The sequence below is a fragment of the Daphnia magna genome, linkage group LG2, assembly GCF_020631705.1.
Source record: "Daphnia magna isolate NIES linkage group LG2, ASM2063170v1.1, whole genome shotgun sequence".
Taxonomy (NCBI): Eukaryota; Metazoa; Arthropoda; class Branchiopoda; order Diplostraca; family Daphniidae; genus Daphnia; species Daphnia magna.
In genome coordinates this window covers 15,115,209-15,135,391 of record NC_059183.1, presented here as the reverse complement: position 1 = coordinate 15,135,391, position 20,183 = coordinate 15,115,209, and the positions used below count along the sequence as shown (strand labels likewise).

Here is a 20,183-nt window from a genome sequence, read left to right as displayed (position 1 = left end):
GCACTCTCCCATTTCGACTACAATCGCTTTCTTTCTTTCTTTCTTTCTTTCTTTCTTCGATTTATTATTTTCCTTATTTCACTGAGCTTTGTTTCTGTTCCCAGTGTCTCCTCCAACCATGGTGGTGACAGCTCATTATTCTGGCAATCGTTTCTTTCCAATTTTTCATTGCCCTTCCAGGTCAAAATGAAATAAAATGTAAGACCTCTCGGCGATTTATTAGCAATCAATTAGTCATTGTTTCTCTGAGTCTATTTCTGCCCTTTTTTCTCGCGGGTTTTAGCATATACTCCGCACACTTTTGTTGGTTTATTTACACAAGGTCCCATGTAAAATAAAGGTCGAAAAAAGAAAACGATGCGCACCGGAATAGCCTCCGATGGCCAAGGAACTGTCAGCTGTAATTTCTTTTCTTTTTTTTTTGGAGGGGGGGGGTTCTACCCTCATCGGTCAGGTCACTCCAAAATCACCGTAGCCTATAGGAAAATTCAACAACTTTGTCAACAAAGCGGTTCTCGTATACATATATTTTTTGGGGGTTTTTATCTGATTATTTTGGTTGACTCGGACGCCGTTAAAAAGATTTCAGATAAAACTTGTTGAGAATCTCGACAACACGGACGAAACTTGGTCACTTGAAATCGGTTAAATAACCGCAACTGCCGCAGTCAAATGTTTCAAATGACTCTACAGACCATCCATCCCCCCACCCAAAAAAAAAAGAAAACAAGTACGGGGTTTCACAACAGTCAATGTCAAAGTCAATATGCTGGTATAAGAATCCATTATTTACGCGAAGCGTTGCTTTCTGACACGGGTGTGTTATTTCGTTATTACCAGTTTCCAAATTATCAGTTTGTATATCAAAAAAAGCCACCCACGGTAAGAAATTTTCGACATTCTACCAAAAACATTCAATGTAGCGTCGACTTTGTTTTGTTTTTTTTTCTTTCGTCGTCTTCATCTTTACAGCTGTTTGATTAAATAATTTCGTTGGCATTTATCATTTGAACACTGTCCCCGTTGCTTGAAGTACAGGATGCCATCTGTTATAAACTCGCGACAAATAATTAAAAACAATCTATTGAAAGCATTTGAAATCAGTCTTCGAGGTGCGAGCGCGAGCAACTTCTCACGTATTGGCAAGGTCATGGTGAAGAGACCGATGGCTTCACGCGTCAACTTTTGAAAGTGAATAGAAAAACACGCAGAAATTCCAGAAAGGAAAAAAAAAAACTAGAAGAAAAATATCACTCGATGCTTCACCAGAGATTTACGTCTCCGATACAAGACGCGGACAAATACCTTGATATCCAGCGCGAGCGGTTATCAATGATGGATAAACACTCGCAGCCCGACGACATTTCAATGTTTTTCGTGTTTTCCCTCATCCCACTTGAAACGAACCAAAAGAAAAAATAGGACCGGTCTGTATAAACCATGGTTTGTGTGTGTGTGTGTGTGTGCATATGTTAACACGGTTCAATCGGCAATCCGATCAAACACCTTATTATTTTTATTTTTCTCTTTTTTTCTTTTTCGTGCACGACAAGAGACCACACACTTAGCATCTAGCACGATCTCGAAGGAAGTGAGAAAAAATAAAATAAAATAAAAAATAAAAGAATTACAATGATCAATTGAAATCTCGTTGAAGCGACGTGCTGGACACATCAGAACTCGGCCACCATTGTGTTTACATATCCCCGCATTTTAAACAAATTCTAAAGTTATAATTCCACTGCGAAAAGTTTAAGCGCATTTCTTTTAATGGCTGACCCTGACAAGACGATCAACACAACGGAGGATGTTGTTGACTCGGTAGATTGTCAGAGATCAACAACAATGCGAATACACACACACAACACCTGTGCGCTAGTGGCTCGGAAGAAGGGATTTTTCTTTCTTCTTTTTTAAATGGGGACGCGTTGATCCAGGATAAAAAGGTGTTATCCATAGCTAATTGTTCCGGAGCTTCTTCGTTCCCTCCTCCTCCTTTCTTACCCCCCCTCGTCTGTCTGTTTAGATTCAAAAGCACATATTATTACAAGACCTCACAGGAGCGAAAAGGAAACCCTTCTCTTATATTATAAGGTAAAACTCTTCTTTCTCTCCTACCATTTCACACGGATAGCACAAACAGACAATATATTCATGTATATATATATATATATAAAAGGGGGAAGGGGATCCTGTATAGTTGGCATATCTTTGCAGACCTCCCATAATGTCCGTTCTTTGCCATTCTATTCCGATGCAGGAGATAGGGACACCATAGAACCATACAACGAATACGGACCATCATTGCCGTTAGCATCGCAATTGACAGGCGAAAAAAAAAAAAAGAGGTTAACGTAGAAGAAGACTTGCATGTTTTCACAACATTGGCCATCCATGCCAAAACGACCGTGTTTTTCTTATATATAGATACACTTGATACGCACCGAAACTGATCCATCAGCGTATTATGTTTGTGCTGTGCATGGCTTACCTGTAAGCGCTGCTATAACTGCTTCTTTTTTTCATTCCAACCGTCCGTGTGTATTTAACCTGTATGAAAAACCCATTCGGAAAACAGCGAGCCTCTAAATGGGGGTCTTCGCTGATGGGAGCACATTCTTGTTTAACGGCTTAAACGATCCCCGGCTTCTCCGGTGGTTTCTTCTCGACGCATCCACTGTGTGTTTGTAGATACATAATATACAAACTGATGTCTATACAATTTCCCTATTCATTATTTCTCTCCATCTTTTTTTTTTTTTCTTTTTCTAAACCAACACAATTACAACATAACAGGGTCGAACAGCAATTACCGGGAACGCATCATTGCGCCAGCAATTTATTTTTTAAAATGGCCATTACGTCCAAATTGTTAATCAACAATGGCTTAATAATAAAGGCATGAGCGTTTTCTTCGTCTTTGTGAAGACATACGTCAAGCTCATATCAATGTAAAAGAAGGACAAAGAAACAAAAACAAAACAAAACATGTTGTTGGTATTTGAATGTTAAGTCACGACGAACGAGTGTATCTACTTCTCCTATTTAAAAGTGATGGAACATATAGCGCCATACGAGTTTGCGTGTGTGTGGCGTCGTTGACACTTTAAGCCCATACAGTTTCTTCATCTTTTCGCTGGCCGGTTTGATGTACCGTCGCAAAATGGCGGCGCCCGTTAAGGACATACGAAAGAAGAAGAAGAGGAGAGACAGACTATTTTGATTCGATGGTTCTGTTGCTCTTTTCTCTATGATGGGAGTGGAGACTCCCCACCGAGGTATCTTCACTTTGTCAAAGTACATAGTGAAAGAGGCACAAGAAGAATGCACATCCCTCGTCGTTCTTTTTTATATTTTCTTTTCTTTTTGTTCTCCCTTTTATTTATTTATTTATTTATTTATTTATTTTTTAACACACATAGCCTGTTTTTCTTGTTTGCCGCTTCGGTGCAGGCAACTAGTCGAGAAAAGAGGAGATTCACGTAGTCCGCTAGAGGGTTCTAGCAGCGTGTGACAAATGGTAAGTGTCTCGAGCCGCGACAAGTGGATGGTTGCCATTTTTGTGTTCCCCTCTTGTTCCAGCTCGAGTGGTGATCCCCAGCGTTGGCTTTTCCCTGACAGCATCAGGACAGGTGGCGCAAGATGAATGAAGTCGGCGACGCCGTGTGAATCGATTGTACACAAGTTTTTAGGCTTCAACCGCGCGGAGACCGTCCAGGAAAAGAAGAAGTGTAAAAAAAAAAAATCAAATACAACAATGCAAACATTAAAGTATATAGAAAAAAACGGACTACGAAGGCAAGGAAACGAATGGATCGGTAGTCAATAGACATTTATTTTCTTTAAAAAAGAAAGGACGGAATTGAAAAGTGTTGGGCCTCAACAATTTAAGGCCTAGCAGTCCGCGTAAGTAGCGCCATTAAAGCCCCCCCTTCGAAATTCTTCGAAAAAAAAAGGGAATATTTTGATGTAGAAGCGTTGATAATTGTCGTGGGATCGATGCTGTGACTGGCCGTCTCTTTTTTTCCCCCTCGGCTTTGCGGGAATCGAAAAAGAATTAGACACACGCGGTGGCAGCACCACAGAGGCGGTAGAACTTGGATAGAAGTCGGATCCTTTCGGCCAAACAAATCAAAAGGGAAATGAAAGAGAAGGTGCGAGCATAGAACGGAGCGAGGAATCGACTGTTTGAATAGATGGCGCTGTCGGTGGGCAAGGTGGCGTGCAAATCCGGCTGACAACACACCGTCACAGTCAATTAGGCCAATACTATAGTTCCGTGTGGTACGTTTTTTGATATACGCCCGTGTACGGCTGCAGTTGTCGATATTAGAGAAAACGCCTCCATATACCTGTGTCTTTTTTCTTTTTTCTTTTTCCCTATGTGTTGTGTGTGTACTACGCTTCGTACACAATACCTCTGGATGGCGCTAGTGAAAGGATGCCAATTAGAAATGTTTTCATACGTTTTCTTTTCTGAATAGAAACTGTGCGGCTGCATTTCGCTTGGCGCATTCCACATACGTCGACGGCCGTCATTTCGAAATCAACTTGCGGGCTTTGCAGAGTCAGCATTTTCTCATTCTCCGCCACCATCAGAACGGAGCGGGGATAATACGCGGAAACAAGACACACACAAAAAATCGTCTTCCCAAAAGATAAAAAAGAAATGAGTAGAGGTTTAAAATGCGGCCTCAACGAGACGTTAAAGATGAAACGGTAATAGGGCGCAATAGCGATATAATAGACCTATTATGTTATTTAAACAAAACAAACAAAAAAAAAGAAACTTCTTGTAAAACAAACAGCAAGTGAAAGGCCATAAATGCGCAGGTTGGAATAACTCGTTTCCCGCTAAATAGCTGCTGCTGTTATTAACCACGGGGGGAATCATGTATGTGACGCCCCGAGAAGAATGTTAATCAACACCAATATGAACAATGCCGCTGGAACACGGCAATAGAAATAAAGTTTAAAAAAAAAAAAAGAGGTGAACAGAAGAGAACTGACTATAACATTATTTATGGTCAGCGTATATATCTTCCTTGGTGGTCGGGCTAAAATAATAATGCACTCGCTTCGCCATCAGTCGAGGCGGGGAATTCAAAACGTTGAATCAACAACGTCTTTTTTTTGTTGTTGTGTGTTGCTGTTGTTGTTCCGTTCTCAACCGCCACTCTCTCTCTCTTGCTAACTCCAACAGCCTCTTGTCTACAACTATAGACATCGGGCTATTATGGCAGCGTGACGACGCTCATATCCCACGTCTCATGGTTCATCTTCCAATTTTCTTACACGGCTAATCAAGTCTTTTTTTTTTATGTTTTATTTTGTTTAAGCCACAAAAAGAATAGGCCTTGTTATCAAAAGATGTCGTACATGCAGCCCAAAACAAATATACGCACCGGGCTGGCGTTATATTATACGTACGTATGTTTATACTCTACACGGTGAGCATATTAAAGAAACATAAATATTAAAACCAAACAAAAAAACGACTGGCTCTTTTTAAAAAAAAAAAGTCGCAACCAGAAATTTAGCACCGCACGTATAGTTGTAAACTACATGAAATTCGAAAGCCTTTGTAATGTGACCTCAATTTTTCTTTTTCCTTTTTTTAGCGTGCGCTTTTTCCTTTCCGTTCTGTCCGAGGACGACGTGTTGATTAGTGCGCATGCATCGACTGCATACGTAATGCGCTATCGCGCGGGCTGCGTGCCTATATGGAGCGGTTTCGAATTTTGTTTTCGTGTGTGGAGTGGGGCGGGGGGGCAGATGGGAGCTGGTCAAGAGAGCGCTGATAAATCGGCGGTTTCGAATCGGTTTCGTTTGCCGCCGCTTCTCTTTGTTTTTTTGTTCTTCTCCGTCTATTCTTTTAGGAAATTTGATCCGGAATCGGTCCGAGATTCCCTCGTAACGTAACAAATTCAGTCGACACACGCACACGCACGTCAGGGGTTTAAAAAAAAAATAGGAAAATGAAAAATAAAGAAGTCCTCGAATTTTTCCCATATTTTTTTCCAAGGAGCCAAACAATAATAAAAAATAAAATAAAATAAAAAGACCGAGATAAATTTGATTGAGTTGAGCGCTTTTTTCTTTTCCTTTTTTTGAGGGACGACCGGCGTTTTTTATTGAGAACCGTGCGCGACACCATCGCCTATGCCATTTAGGGCATTGGGTCCGTGTTTGTTCAGTCTTCAATCGCCTCCAGTGACCTTATAACGCCAACGGTCTTTGTCTTGACGTTACGCAGTATTTACTCACCGAATGCAGAGTCCATTACGCGCATTTTGCGACAAACTGTTAGGGTATACTATAGTGGCCGGGTAGCTGTGCACTTGCGCAGTTTTATCAGATGAATAGGATCACAAACAAAAGGACGCATCGAGTTGGCTTCTTAATAAAGCTATTTCCCTTTTTTCTTAAATGACAATAAATTGACCTCGGAGGGACATGATTATCGGCGACAGAGATCAGAAAAAGAGAGGGAGAAAAAGACCGTGGAAAATAACGGGCGTCACCGGTCATTAAAGACCATAGAGAAGGGAGACAAGTTGACGCCTTTCTGGATGGACCCCTTTTTTTTTCTTCTTTATTTTTGTTTTTGTTTTTATTATTATTATTATTTTTATTTTTTCTTCTTCTTCTTCTTCTATCTCGTTGAAAATGTATATGGTCTGTTAGTCAGCCCTTGTGTGTTTCGGAATAGAACAGCTAGAAATATAAGGTTCGATCTGACAAGGTTGTCAAGTTCACACCCCTACGCGACCACAAGTCCTTAACAACCCGAAACCTTTATATATTTATATAAGATAAGAGTTGACTACATAAAATATATCCGAGCGTATTTATTTTTTTTCTTCCTGCCTTTCCTTTTAGTTTTTTTTCTCTTCTCTCGTCTCTTCGATGGATGTCAATTAGCGAGCGCTCCGCTCCGAGGAATGTCTTTCCCCATTCGTTTGCTCCGTTGCTGCCTCCAATCGATGCATCTTGATCACCTGACAGCGCAGCAGTTTTTTTCCCTTTGCTTTTTTTTTTTATCTGATCGACGCAACAACAGTCCAGACCGAAGCTTTAGACGCGGTTGCCATGACAACGTCAAAGTCTCCCCATCTTCTTCTTCTTTCCCCGCTTTAAATGTCGCCTTATAGGATCTCAGGATTTTTCAGCTTTACTCGCAACCCGTACAAGTGTAAACCTATCTAGGCCTCGGTATAGGTGTCTCAATATATTTTTTCATATTTATCTACATCCAAAAAGGACCGATAAGATAAAGAAAAAAAGAAAAAAGAAAGGGGGGGGGAATAGGGCGAAAGAGAAACACTTTGGAGGAATGTTGGTTGTTTTTTTTTTTGTTGAGGCCAGCGCAAAGGCTGGACAGTGCGTTCGTCCGTTTGTGGTTGTGGGGATGCACTTTGTACGCCATTATTCAAGGATTTCTTTTTTCTTTTTGTTCGGTTGTAGGTGTTATTTTTTATTTTTATTCCTTCCCTTTTCTCTTTCTCTGGATGTTGTTGTTGTTGTTCCAGTGCGGAGCAGGTTCTTTTCTGTGTGTGTGTGTGTGTGTGTTATCAGCCCGTTATATCGACACATGGTTGCCACCTTCAAATCTCCTCACCACAAGTCCCCCCCCGAAAGAAAACTTCTCTCTGCCCATCTCTTTCAGGTGGACCAAAAGAAAGAAAGAAAGAAAAAAGAAGAACAACCTCATGTCAGAGCTCATAAAAGCTTGTCGATCTTGTATATGTTGTCCCGTATATGTGAGCGGGTTTGCTGGATGGCCTCTCTCGTTTCTTTCCTATTTTAGACGTAACAAAAACAAAATGTGTCGTACATCAAATTTTTTTTGTTTAACGCCATGCCCACAAAAGTCTGCGTATATACAAGTTGCCGGATTAGAATCTAACACACAACACAAAAAAAAATAGGTAAAGCGTTAAAAAAAAACTGAAACAAAATGAAACGAAAATGCCTCATATCGTTGGCTGACGTCATCCTGTCAACAGCTGCTGACCTCAACTTCTCCATGAATAATTCAGGCAATTTCATTTATTTTCATTTTTTTCAAGAGGTTGCAATGCATCCGTCCAACCAGCCATCCACTACGAAACACAGTCTGATCACTAGAATTTTGAAAGAACGCAACATCCGCTTTTGCGGAAATGACAACTCATCGCATCGAGTGCGTTGAATGGGTATGGCACTTCAGGTCGAATGTTCAATCAAAAGGAAATCAAGCCAAATAAAATAGTTATTATATACGTATGTACCTCATAAATCTATAAAATACAACCATTTGCTCTGGTACATTATCTTTCCCCTCTTTTTTCTTCCAAACTTTCTTCCCTTTTCCATCTCCTGCCAAGGTGTAGGCGACACAATCAACGGTAAAAAATATAAAATAAATAAATAAAAGGGGGGAAGCGAAGGGAAAGTCAACAGATGGGGGTGCGGTTGAGAGTTCTTGTGTGAATCGTATAGAATAATAAACAGAAATCTCGTGTTAGAGTCGCGTGACGTGTGGCTTCGACTGCTGCGATGATCATATACCAACGCACCTCTATACGATGCGTGTCTCCACTGCGTAGAGCAACTTGCTGCCCCATCAGCGACAAGATTTTTATAAGAAAAAAGGAAATCCGTCCCTACTCGAAAATGTCCCAAAAGGAAAAGAAAAGGCCGTCTGTTCGTGTGGCTGCGAGCCTGTAAGGTATGATGATGTAGTATGCGCCGAAGGACTGTCATCACTCGGCATTGCTAATCAGATGTCGCCGTAACATGTCGTTGGTCGTTGGTGTGGCGTGCCGGCTGCGGCGGTTTCTCTCTCTTCTCTTCTTTTCCGAAGGGAAAAGAAGAAAAAGGGCAGCGATGGAAGAAGGCGGCGGCAAACTCTTGAGAAGATTCAGGATGCTGGAGCTGCACGTGGGAACAGATTGTGGATGAGAAGAAGAAGAAATAGTTGAAGAAAGAAGAGATTCAACAAGACAAAACTGTATTATATGTATATAGTATATGAAAGAGAGAGAGAGAGATGCGCAGATGAAGGGAGGAAATGAAAGAAACATGTAAGAAAAAAAAATGCTCAACAGGACATCGAGGACTCCTCTTTCTTTCTATTCTTATTCATTTCTTTTCTAGTAAAGGTTTTTTATCTGGAGGAATCCATCTTTTCTTTTTTTCCATCAATGTGTCTCTTGCTCGCCCCCTCATTGGCTGGAAACGCTGTCCGCGTTCGTGTTTAGAACTTATGTACAACACGAAACCAGAGAAATGTTTGTTTCTTATTTGTTTTTGTTTGTTTTTATTTGTTTGTACCTATCGGAATAAAAGGTCGGGCCTTCGGTCTTTTATATCCACTGGCGAATATATAATGACTCTATAATTCGTATTAGCATCAATTCGATCGTATGCAAAAAAAAACAGTCAGCTGAAATCGCTAAATATGAAAACAAAGAAATCAAGTCAAACTGTTGACGGGGTGGATGGCTGTATCCATGCGTAATGAATTCGTTAACCTACGACTTAGGACGTAGAGAGTCGCACGTTGTGGGAGGGCATCCGGAGGAGGAGCCGCTTCAGAAGGAAACAGAAAATGGCCTGTCTACATTTCGGTATCGTTATAATTTCTTCAAGTCTACGCACTGAGAAGGGGGCAGTTCATATTGCAATAGAGTGATGGTATGTCTCTGTTTCTTTCTTCTTTTCTTACTCTTTTGATTTTTTGTTTTGTTTTGTTTTGTGGTGGCTGTTGAGATTGAGAAACAGAGAAGGAGCTCCCCGCAGTGCCAGTTCTCGTTGACCGTACAACATAAGGATATATATGCCCGTCTGAGACGGCATATAGCTCAAGCAAGGGCCACTTGCAGCGTCAGGAATGTCAACTCGCCTCCTATCTCTTTCTTTTTTTTTTTTTTTCGTCTTTAAAACAAAAATTCTGACTTCTATAGCTGCCGAGGCAGCCACCTTGCCCGTCTCTCACGATTTGTACATTTCATTCTTCTTCTTTACACAGCCGTTTATAATAACTTTCTCTCGTGTTTTCTTATATTTTTGTTTTTGTTTCTGTTTTGTTTGGCCCCTCAAAACGGGCCCTTTTTGTTTTCAATCATCGAGATAGAGACGGGATGTGTGCGAAGACGATTTATTGTGAATATACCGAACGGAATGAAAAAAAAAAAAACAAGCCGGCAAAACAACTGCCAATGCCAAGAGATTGGGTTTCTGACGTCACCTTTGATTTGTTTATTATTCTTTTTATTTTCGCTTATTTGTTTTGATATTTTCTTTGGCGAAATAGGTGTCGCACCTTGCTACGGGCTTACGTCACCTCTTGGATCGTTACACGAAATCAAGATTCATTTTTTATGTGTATAAAAAATACAAAAAAAAACACTCGATTCCGGGAAGAATCACGTTTTTTGTTTGCACATCTTTACCAAAGATAGGATTATTTAAAAAAATATATAAAATAACTAACGTGTCGTTTATTTTCACCACGCTCGTTCATTCATCAACTTTGAAAAAAATAAATAAATAATATTTAAAATCTTTTTTTTTTCTTTTTCTTTTTCCAAAAATATGACGTTGGGAGGCGAAGAACCTGTCGCGTCGTGTTTCCCAATTAGCCAGCCGAAAAGAAAAAAAAAATATATCCCAGTGAACAGGCGGAAGTGTTGGACTGTATTAGTGTTGCATGTCGAGGACGACATCAAAGTAGAGCACCCCACCAGCCATCTGGAAGTCGCTATTCGTCACCAGTTATAAAGCCAAAGAAGATGGCCGGCTTTCCTCTCCATCACGGGGCATTAGCCCATCCGAATAGATTAAAAGCCCCCCCCCCCCTTATGTATAGACAGACTTCCTGAATCTAATGTCCACATTCGTTTCAAAAGAGCCTATATAGATAACACAACAAGGCAAATGTTATAGCACTATAACCCAGCCACACAGAACAAGCGTTTCGCATGCAGACGAAACGTCCAATGGATTACAAGGATTTGTAATGCGATTAAAGGATATCTGTTTTGTGTGCAATTCAATGGGGCTATATACCCCCGACCAAAAGAAGGCTGGAACATCACAAAAATCAAATAACTACACACAGGCGTACAACCGCTACAAACAAGGTCCTATTCTATATATACAAGTCGGGAGGAGGCCTCCTCATTTAGCCGAATCTTATTTTCGGAGGGCGGTGCATGTAAGACGAAAGAGAAAATGAGAAACAAGAAAAAGAAAAAAAAAAGGGAATACTATACAGTTATATTGTTGTTTGGAGGCCATTTTCATTCCGTGTTGTCTTTCAACTACACACAATATAAAAGATAGAAGAAACAAGCGCGACCGGATTATGGACAATGGCTCGCTAGGGGGTTTACACAGGGCACGGGGAGGGCGGAGGAGTCACAGCCTACACCCGTATTTATATATGGGGGCATTGCTATACAGAAACACACACACACATATACACATAGCACATCGCTGAAGAGAACAAGAAAAAAAGGAAAAAAAAAAAGAGAGTCCTTAAAAAGAGGATCAATGACTTGTTTGTCACCCCACCCACCCTAACCTCCTTGACTCCGGTTGTGACTGTGTTCCAGCATCTCTTCATAGGAGCAGGCAGTGCGCGAGCAAGGCTTCGATGTCAAAGTCTTCCGCGCCCCCTTGATGCTCGACGGAGCATCAACTTAGAGAGAAAAGAAAAACAGACAGACAGACAGAAGAACAGAGGACAACTACACGTATACGTGTAGAAATATACACGCGCACAATGAAATAAAATTATTTAAAAGAAAAATCTAAAAAAGAAAAAAAAAATGTCGGACTTTTTTCTCGCTTGTCAGTCCGCCTTTGACACGTCGTCCAATCCGCGCGGCAGGAGCAGCTGATGACGAACCAAATGCTGCCGACTAGTGACGATGTTGATGAACCTCACGGCCATCATTTGGTTATAGGGTCTGTGCTGTGCGTGCAGTTATCGTATAGTATATAGTTGTTCATGAATCAAACCCTCCTCCTTTTGTGTGTGTGTGTGTGTGTGTCTTCTGTCCTTCCTATATTTTTTGTTAACATCTGTAGACTGGATGTAGAGTTATAAATAATATATACACCGGATGTCACGCTGCACGGTGCGTTGATTGCTGGCCGTCAGGCGTTAGTCCTTTGATTCATGACTCTTATTTTAGAAGTAGAAACACATTCCCTCCTCCCCACCCCTTTTTGTTTGGTTTTTTTAAAAATACAAACACGAATGAAATGAAAAAAACAAACAACCGTACACTGCATAATAAACCGGACGGCCCTACAAAGTCGTAAAACTGATGTAATCCGAAAATGTTGAAACACTGATGGCCACGTCCGAAGGAGATGGAAATCTTTCAACTCGCGATTATCTCGACGATTGACGAATAATATTTGTGTCTTATGCGCATAATAAAGAGGCGTGCCAGAAAACGGCCAACTGACTTTTATTATTTCTCTTTTTCGAGCCGTAAAGAGACAATCAAGAGCCGTTGAATGGCTTGGCGATTGCCACGACTCGCGGCCTTGTCAGGCAACCGTAGACGGGCAGTTGCACACGGCCGCATTGCGGTTTCTTCATCCGGTTAGTGGACAATAGGAAAACTCGAAAATAAAATATTGGGAACGCGATGAATAACTCGATGGCAAGTCGCGTAGCGAATTCCAACTTGTTTCCAATCATGTCCACGTCAATCACGAGCCACGTCTTGTGTATAGTGACATACATGGAAACCGTTTTGCTGTGACATTGACATTGTACAAGCAAATATATACAAGTCAAAAAGAGAACAATTTTTAATTCCATCGGCCTGTTTTCTTTTCACTTTTTTCCTTAGTGCCTTTCTATATTCCGGTTGCTTTTCACCACAAAGTCAAAACTTGAAAAGTTCTCGACAACGGATCGGAATTGGAAAGGGTTAATTTTTTTTTCAGGGACCTGGCGAAATATTTGGCCGACCTCCTGGGTCTTTTTTTTTCTTTCCTCTCCCTTTTTGTCGTAGTGGAAATGGAAACAAAAAATTTAAAAAACGAGAAGCAAAATATGAAAGGAAAGAAAAGAAAAGATTTTTTAGGTGGATGGGTACACAAACAACGTGTCAGTCTTCATTCAGCTGTTCGTCAAAAATCAAGTCAACAATTGTTCTACTATCTAAATTTGGCTATGCATATGGGGGATATCCATCTATTGATTTCGAGCTGATGCATATCGGACACCAGGTAGCGTATCCCACACGTTCCGAATTCTATCTTTTTTTAAAACATAACACATCACAGGATCGCACAGATCCTATATAGGCCGGAAACGAGACATGCTAATATGCAAATCCTTTCATTTCAAAGACAATAACTTTTAAGACAGAACATATTATTTGATATAGGCCTAAAAACAAACCTACCGACGGATGTAATGCATACTTGACAATAAATGTCGTGGAACTATATTGTATAGTCTTGTTCTTTTTTTCTTTTTTTTTTAACTTCCAGCTGTTCCGGAAATTTATTTTTGTTTTTAGAGGGCGGAAAACAAAAATGTACAAGATAAAAAGAAAAGGGAAAAAAAAAAGAAAATCAATTCGATGGAATGCAGGGAATGTGCTACGACGCGGTAGAGAGAGATAGCTTCACTATGCGTGCGAGAGTTAAAAGAGAGAGAGAGTGGCAGAGTGAAGGAGCTCCCTCCCATTTTCTCGCCCACGACGAGGGTCGGATTGGCCCCGCTCGTCACTGGCGAGAGTAACGACTCCGCCCCTCCAAGTTCCAAACGGGGAGGAGTCGGCTGTTTTGACACGGCCGAGGCAGCAGCCAGCCAAAACACCCAAATGCAACGTCCAAGTGGCCAACTTGTTCAGTTGATCGCCTACTCGACTCGAGCGAAGAAGGCAGTGCTCCAACGCTCATCCCCGTTTCAAATTGAGAAGAACAACCAAACCGAAAATTTAGCTGAGACTCATTCAACTTTCTTATATCAAAGACAACAGTGTCGACCGAACGAAAGTGTGAACTCCTTCGCAGAATTGCGAACATTTCCGAAGCCGTTTTTGAAGTGAGACAAATGTTGCCCGCCGGAATCATGGAGGACGAGACTTGCCGCATCAGCCTTCACCAGCACATTGCGGCCGCTCCGCCAGCTTCCGCCATCCGGGCTATTAAAGCCACTGACTTCTCCATCGCAGCCATCATCGGTAGTAGCAGCAGCAACAGCAAACCGACATCGCATCACGAGTTCTACGTCAAACCGTCATCACCCGAATCAGCCAACAGCAAACCCATTTTCCGTTTCGGTAAGTTTTGATTTTCGGCGAAATATTCTGATTCATTCTGTTCGTTGGGGTTGGTTCCCAAATCAAAATGTTAACGAGTATAAACAACTGCTGTGGTGTTAGCAGATCCGGTGTCGACAAAGGCCGTGTTGCCTAAACAAGAGACGACACAGATATGCAAATCGGAAGAGTCCGATGTTGACATCGAGAAGGATGTGGACGTTGAAGAATTCTCTGATGCCGAGAACGTCTCGGCTTCGTCGCCGTCGGCTCTGTCTTGCGAAGACGAGCAGGAAGCCGACGAGGAAGAAGATGAGGAAGACAACAAGAGCAAGAGCAGCAACGGAAACAGGAGCAAATCGGGGCGTCCAGTTCGCGGAAACGGCAAGAAGAAGAACCGCTCAGAACCGGTGAACCATTTGATCAAGCCGCGCTGTAATTGCGACGAACTCGCCACCGTCGACTGCCAATTGGAGACCAAGGAATTGTGGGACAAGTTCCACGAATTGGGAACCTGAAATGATCATCACGAAAACGGGCAGGTCGGTTCATCATCAACTTGAATTCTCTTCAAATATATTCAATAAGCCAGTTCTCTTGAGTTAATCCTTTTTGACTGGCATGTTTATAGACGCATGTTCCCAACGGTCCGCATCACCTTCTCCGGTTCGCTGTTCGGCGACCATCGTGACGTGAGCAACAACGGAGCCAATCGAGTGCGCTACTTCGTTCTGCTGGACGTTGTGCCAGTGGATAGCAAACGCTATCGTTACGCCTACCATCGCTCTTCGTGGCTGGTGGCCGGCAAAGCCGACCCACCGGCACCGGCCCGTCTCTACACTCATCCCGACTCGCCTTTCACTCCCGACCAGCTACGTAAGCAAGTGATCTCCTTCGAGAAAGTCAAACTGACCAACAACGAAATGGACAAACAAGGACAGGTGAGCAAACCGAGCAGCTTTCATTCATCCTTGGCGCTACTTCAATTGGCACTTGTAGACTGTAATCATCCAGCTTTTCTGCCACTAATTATTATGAGCGCACCATCACGTATACACCCAGATATGTTAGAAACTCTTCTTATTTTTCCATCGTGTTACGGGCACTTCGCGTAAGGAGCGCAGTCCCAGTTGATTTCAGCGGCTGGATTTTTTTTTGTTTTTGGTTTTTGGGATGGCGTACGTGACAGACGCAGGGGGTTAATCAAATTAGTTTCTCGATTTCGAAACGCAGAGAATTTCAGCAGAAAAAAAAGAGGTCTACACTTGTGAGCTTAAAGTTGATCGAAGCGACCAGTATATGTATATAATATAAGACTTTAGGCAAATTGGAAAGGAGAAGTGCCGTCGGTGAGAGTGTGGAATCAAAGACAAGTTGATGGTGTTCACTTCGTGTAACTTTGCGCTGACTTTTATACGGACGCCATGTGTTTGCATCCGTCTCCTGTATGTTATATACCATATATAACTATAAGAGCCTTCTGAAGCTGCTGAGGGTTTCGCATTTCAAGTTCTCTTCTAAATCCTCTGCCGTCACTATGAATAACCCATCAGCCCACCCATATACCACCCCAGACGTTTGTTGTATCCATCTGAGTGCCATCCGCAAGTGGATAGTCTACTACTGTTCGTTACGCTTTGCATTCCGCCCCTCTCTTCTGCAAGTGTTTTGCTGCCAAAAGACAAACAGAACGACATTTTTTTAAATTTTCGCTTCTCGACTCTGGAGGTCCGCTAAGTTGACTCGGAAATTCGAAGAGGTCAGACGTTCGTTAGTGGAAAGACCACACAGCAGAAGAGAAAATCAAAAGATTTCCGTGTGTATGGATTACATTTCCGCTGGCGGTGTCGCAATTTGTTGCCAACCCATTAGGGTTAATATACAATGCCGATATGCAAATGCACGCTCTTTTACACGAGGAAAGGAGAAAATATTTTGTAATTAATTAGAAACTGAGCCTGCAGCTCGAATGCGCAGACAATGCCGAGTCTGTTCAATTGCTGTTTCAGGAGTAAACGAGAACTTTTGTAAAGGGCCCAGATGTTTGATTGTTGATGAGCTTTTGCCGTGTCGGCGGCTAAGTTCCCCCTCCAATCAACGTAGGCACTCGTCTAACGCGTCCCCATCACGCCAACAGATAGACGCAGACACGGAGCGGCTCGTGCGAAGGCCTACCGATACAACGGGATTTAGTTGAAAGGCTCGTGCGTTGAATCCTGTGCGACGACTCCCTTAGGGATGGCAGACAGCAGGCGAATATACCCCCCCGAAAACAACAGCGGCGGCACTGTTTTTTCAATTAACCATAATGGTCATCCTTGTAATACGCCGGCAACTCTTTTTTTCTTTATTCTTATTTCGCTTTGGTGTTTTTACCACAGCAGCGGGTTTCAAATCGTTTGTCAAATCGACCATATGTCTCCCTTCCATTCTCTTCCGTCCTCTAAAAAATCTCGAACATTTTTCCCGTCACAAATTGAATATTATAGACCGCAAAAAAAAACAGGCCGACGTGTATCGCATAAATTAATCGTTTGTATAGCTGTTAGTAAGCCATCTATCGTGGGTTAATTGCATAATATAATACTCTCTTGTCATACGTGTATTTTATTGTTGTTTTTATTTTATTTTTTTGAAACAGATTGTCTTGAATTCGATGCATCGTTACCAGCCGCGAGTGCACATCGTTAGGCGGATGGAAGGTGACACGACTCGGCCAATCGTCGACTTGGAACGCGAACAATTCCGCACCTACGTTTTCCCGGAGACCGTCTTCACCGCCGTGACAGCCTATCAGAATCAGTTGGTAAGTGTGAGTCCTTAAAAAAAAGAATTGAGAGAGAGAGAGAGAAAAAAGAAAAAGATGGATGAACTGGTTTTTTTTTGGATTTTTCCTTTTTTAAATGTTTCTTTGCCTTTCAACCATAGTTGAGTGGCAATGACTTAAAGTGACAGAACATTAAAGAAATGAATATAAGAACAAGAGAAACCAGTATACTAATTTTTGATTTTGTTTTGCTTCTCCCTTTTTGATTTATTCTCAATTGATACAGATTACGAAATTAAAGATCGACAGCAACCCGTTCGCCAAAGGCTTTCGTGACTCTTCTCGGCTCAGTGATTTCGAAAGGTGAGCTTCATAAATAACGCGCGCACACACAAAAAATGTTGACATGTTACAATTAAGCTAAGCGTTAGATATCAAGCAACAAATAGGTTTGAAGGAGGAAATCATATGATTTTTAAAAAGAAAAAAGTGGGGGTGGGGATAGCCACAGGCATTCAATTTGTGATTTGATGACACCGACGGGAAGAGGCTCTGAAGCGGCAAAGAGGAACAGGTATATACTTCCTCGACTATATATACAGTATAGGCCTAAAAGAAAGACTATATAGTAGATGGGAAGGTAAAGAAGACTATATAGAGGGTTGGTTGTGTGGCCTTTTTTTTTGCCGCATCGGTTGCCGAGGAGTGAACATCAGAGTCCATTACGGAGCAACTAAGTGGTGCCCTGCTGCAGCCATATTATACCTGTACAAAACGATTACACAACAATGAGCAGGCACCTTTGTCTTGCTCATTTTGCTATTTTCCTTATTTAAAAAAGGGAAATTTAAAGAAAAAAAAAGCAAATGAGACTGTGAGCTGGCGTATAGGGCTATGTGCGTGCGTTGATGATGACGCTGCCGCCGCCGCCCGCCAACACGGAGCCAAGCAATTAGGCCTCGGGCATCTCTCTCTCACCACCACCAAACAATCTCACCTCCCTCTTCTCTTTTCTCATTCTCGCCCCTGTTTTTGTTTTGTTTTTTTGTGCGTCTTTAAAAAAAAAAGAGAGCCAGGTAATCAAAACCATCACGAGTTGTTGTCTATAGTTGAGGAAAAACGAGAAGTAATATTTTTATTTCGAGAAAAAAAATAAAAAAATAAACGCTGAATTATTCAGCGGCTGTGTGAACATTAGTGCTTATGTAATAAGCGACGAAAAAGAGCGTTTCCCCCTTCTGCTTATCCCCCTCCGAATAATGGAGATGATAATTATTTGCATAGAAAACAGTAATTAAGCTTAAACGGCCATATAGCTTTAAATGAAGAAGCTTTGCGCTTTTATTAGTCTACGGAGAACGCAGTGAGACGTACGGCAATTTCTTCTTCACATTAAGCACTTGTCCGTTATCTTCTGAAGCACGGAATCTACAGTATATACACAGTTTCTTCGTGTATAGGCCTTAATGGCATTGTAAATTTTCATTTGAACAAATGTTTCCCTTTTTTTTGAAATAACCCATTTCACCAGACGACTAACCATTTCTGATTTGTTTTTGAATAGCCGAGATTCAATGGAAGGCATCATGGCCGAGCATCACCAGCAGTACATGCGTAACAATCCTTTACGGCTGTTTCCCGACTCGTCGGAAATGGATACGGCCTCTTCTGCGGCTGCCGCCATGTTAACGGAAAAGGCCCGCAGCGCGCTCGGTTTGCCACCGTCGGCTTTCTGGACGGCCAACGGCCAGCCGCAACAGCATCCGGCGCAACAGCAACAGCAGCGCATGAGGAACCCCCTTAGAATCGTCGTATCAGCAGTTCATGAATCCATCGGCCGCGGCGGCCACGGCGGCCGCCATGTCGCAGTTGTACTCGCGCGGAGCGGCGGCAGCGGCCAGCGGAATGATTCCGCCTCCGCACTTCTGGTCGCAATTTTACGGACTCAACCACCAACTCGGTCTGCTATCCGGCCTAGCCGGTGGATTCCCCGTTTCGGCTGCCGCCGGAAGTGAATCTTGCGCTGGATCACCACCTCCATCGTCGGCATCTTCCAGCAGTCCGAACGGATTCAGTCACCAACAGCAGCAACACCATCGCTATTCTCCGTATCCTTTGAACGGTGCCAAAGGCCAACTCCGCACTCCGTCGCCACGTAGCGTCTCCATGGCCGTTCCATCGTCATCTCCTAAGTGAATTAAGAGAAGGAAAAAGAAGAAAATGATCGTTTCCGATCTACATGTTCACGATTGTACATAACGCGCGTTTATTGTCTTTCGATACGTCAAACTGTACATATATAGTACATAAAGACTGGCCATGCACGACCTCACGTCCTATCCATTTCAATGAAATCACCCTATTTTTTTTTTTGCCCGTGTTTATATGCGTCCTTCTATTACAGCAGTATTTTTCTCGTTTTCATTTTTTGTTTTTTTTTCTTCTCACTTTTCGATTATAGCTAATCGATGTAGTAAACACTATGTACAGTTATGTTGCCAATTAGACAGATTTCGTTTCATTTGAATTTTGTCCGATTTAAGAAATTTGAATATCACGCTGAATGTATCGACAAAGAAAACAAAAAACAAAAGACAAAAAAGCATGAAAACAAATCATAATAAACTATGTTCAACAATGAAATAACAAATGAGCGGCTTGTGTTACTTTTGTTTTTCATCCCCCCCTATTCGATATTTTCGAACACCCTTTTTTTTAAAAATATTTTCCCCTCCTTTTCGTTTTTATTTTTTTGGTGAGATAAATGATCGAAATTAATGTTTCCGCCAGTCGGCGCGGCTGGAACAACAAACGTCGGTGTGGCGAGAGGAAGGAAAAAGTAGAGAGGGCCACCCGCGAGAAAAGAAAAAGAAATGTATAAACTAGTACATACAGCATTATAAAGAGTTCTCTATCTATATACGCTCGAGTGAAGTGCCTTCACGTTCTCTGCTCTCCTCTTCATGTTCTTTCGCTCCTATTTTTATTCATAATACGGGTATGTATGTATATATATATATATCTGTTGTTATTTTCTTTTTAACGACTTGTTATCATCACTTCTCCGTACATAATTGCCTTCTGGGCCGGCGCTGTGCGAGTTTGAATTGTCTGTACAGTCTAGCGCGCCA

At 42.0% G+C, this 20,183-nt stretch overlaps 1 protein-coding gene across 1 annotated transcript; it reads left to right on the top strand.

Moving 5' to 3' along the window:
• Window positions 1-13,858: 13,858 nt before the first annotated feature.
• LOC116917195 (T-box transcription factor TBX20) lies at window positions 13,859-19,702 on the top strand. Its single transcript, XM_045170325.1, is given in 8 exon segments — window positions 13,859-14,306; window positions 14,412-14,800; window positions 14,802-14,827; window positions 14,917-15,226; window positions 16,927-17,091; window positions 17,339-17,415; window positions 18,617-18,848; window positions 18,850-19,702. Coding segments are annotated over 8 exon segments (1,827 nt in total). The 5' UTR covers window positions 13,859-14,077; the 3' UTR covers window positions 19,249-19,702.
• The last annotated feature ends 481 nt before the right edge of the window (window positions 19,703-20,183 follow it).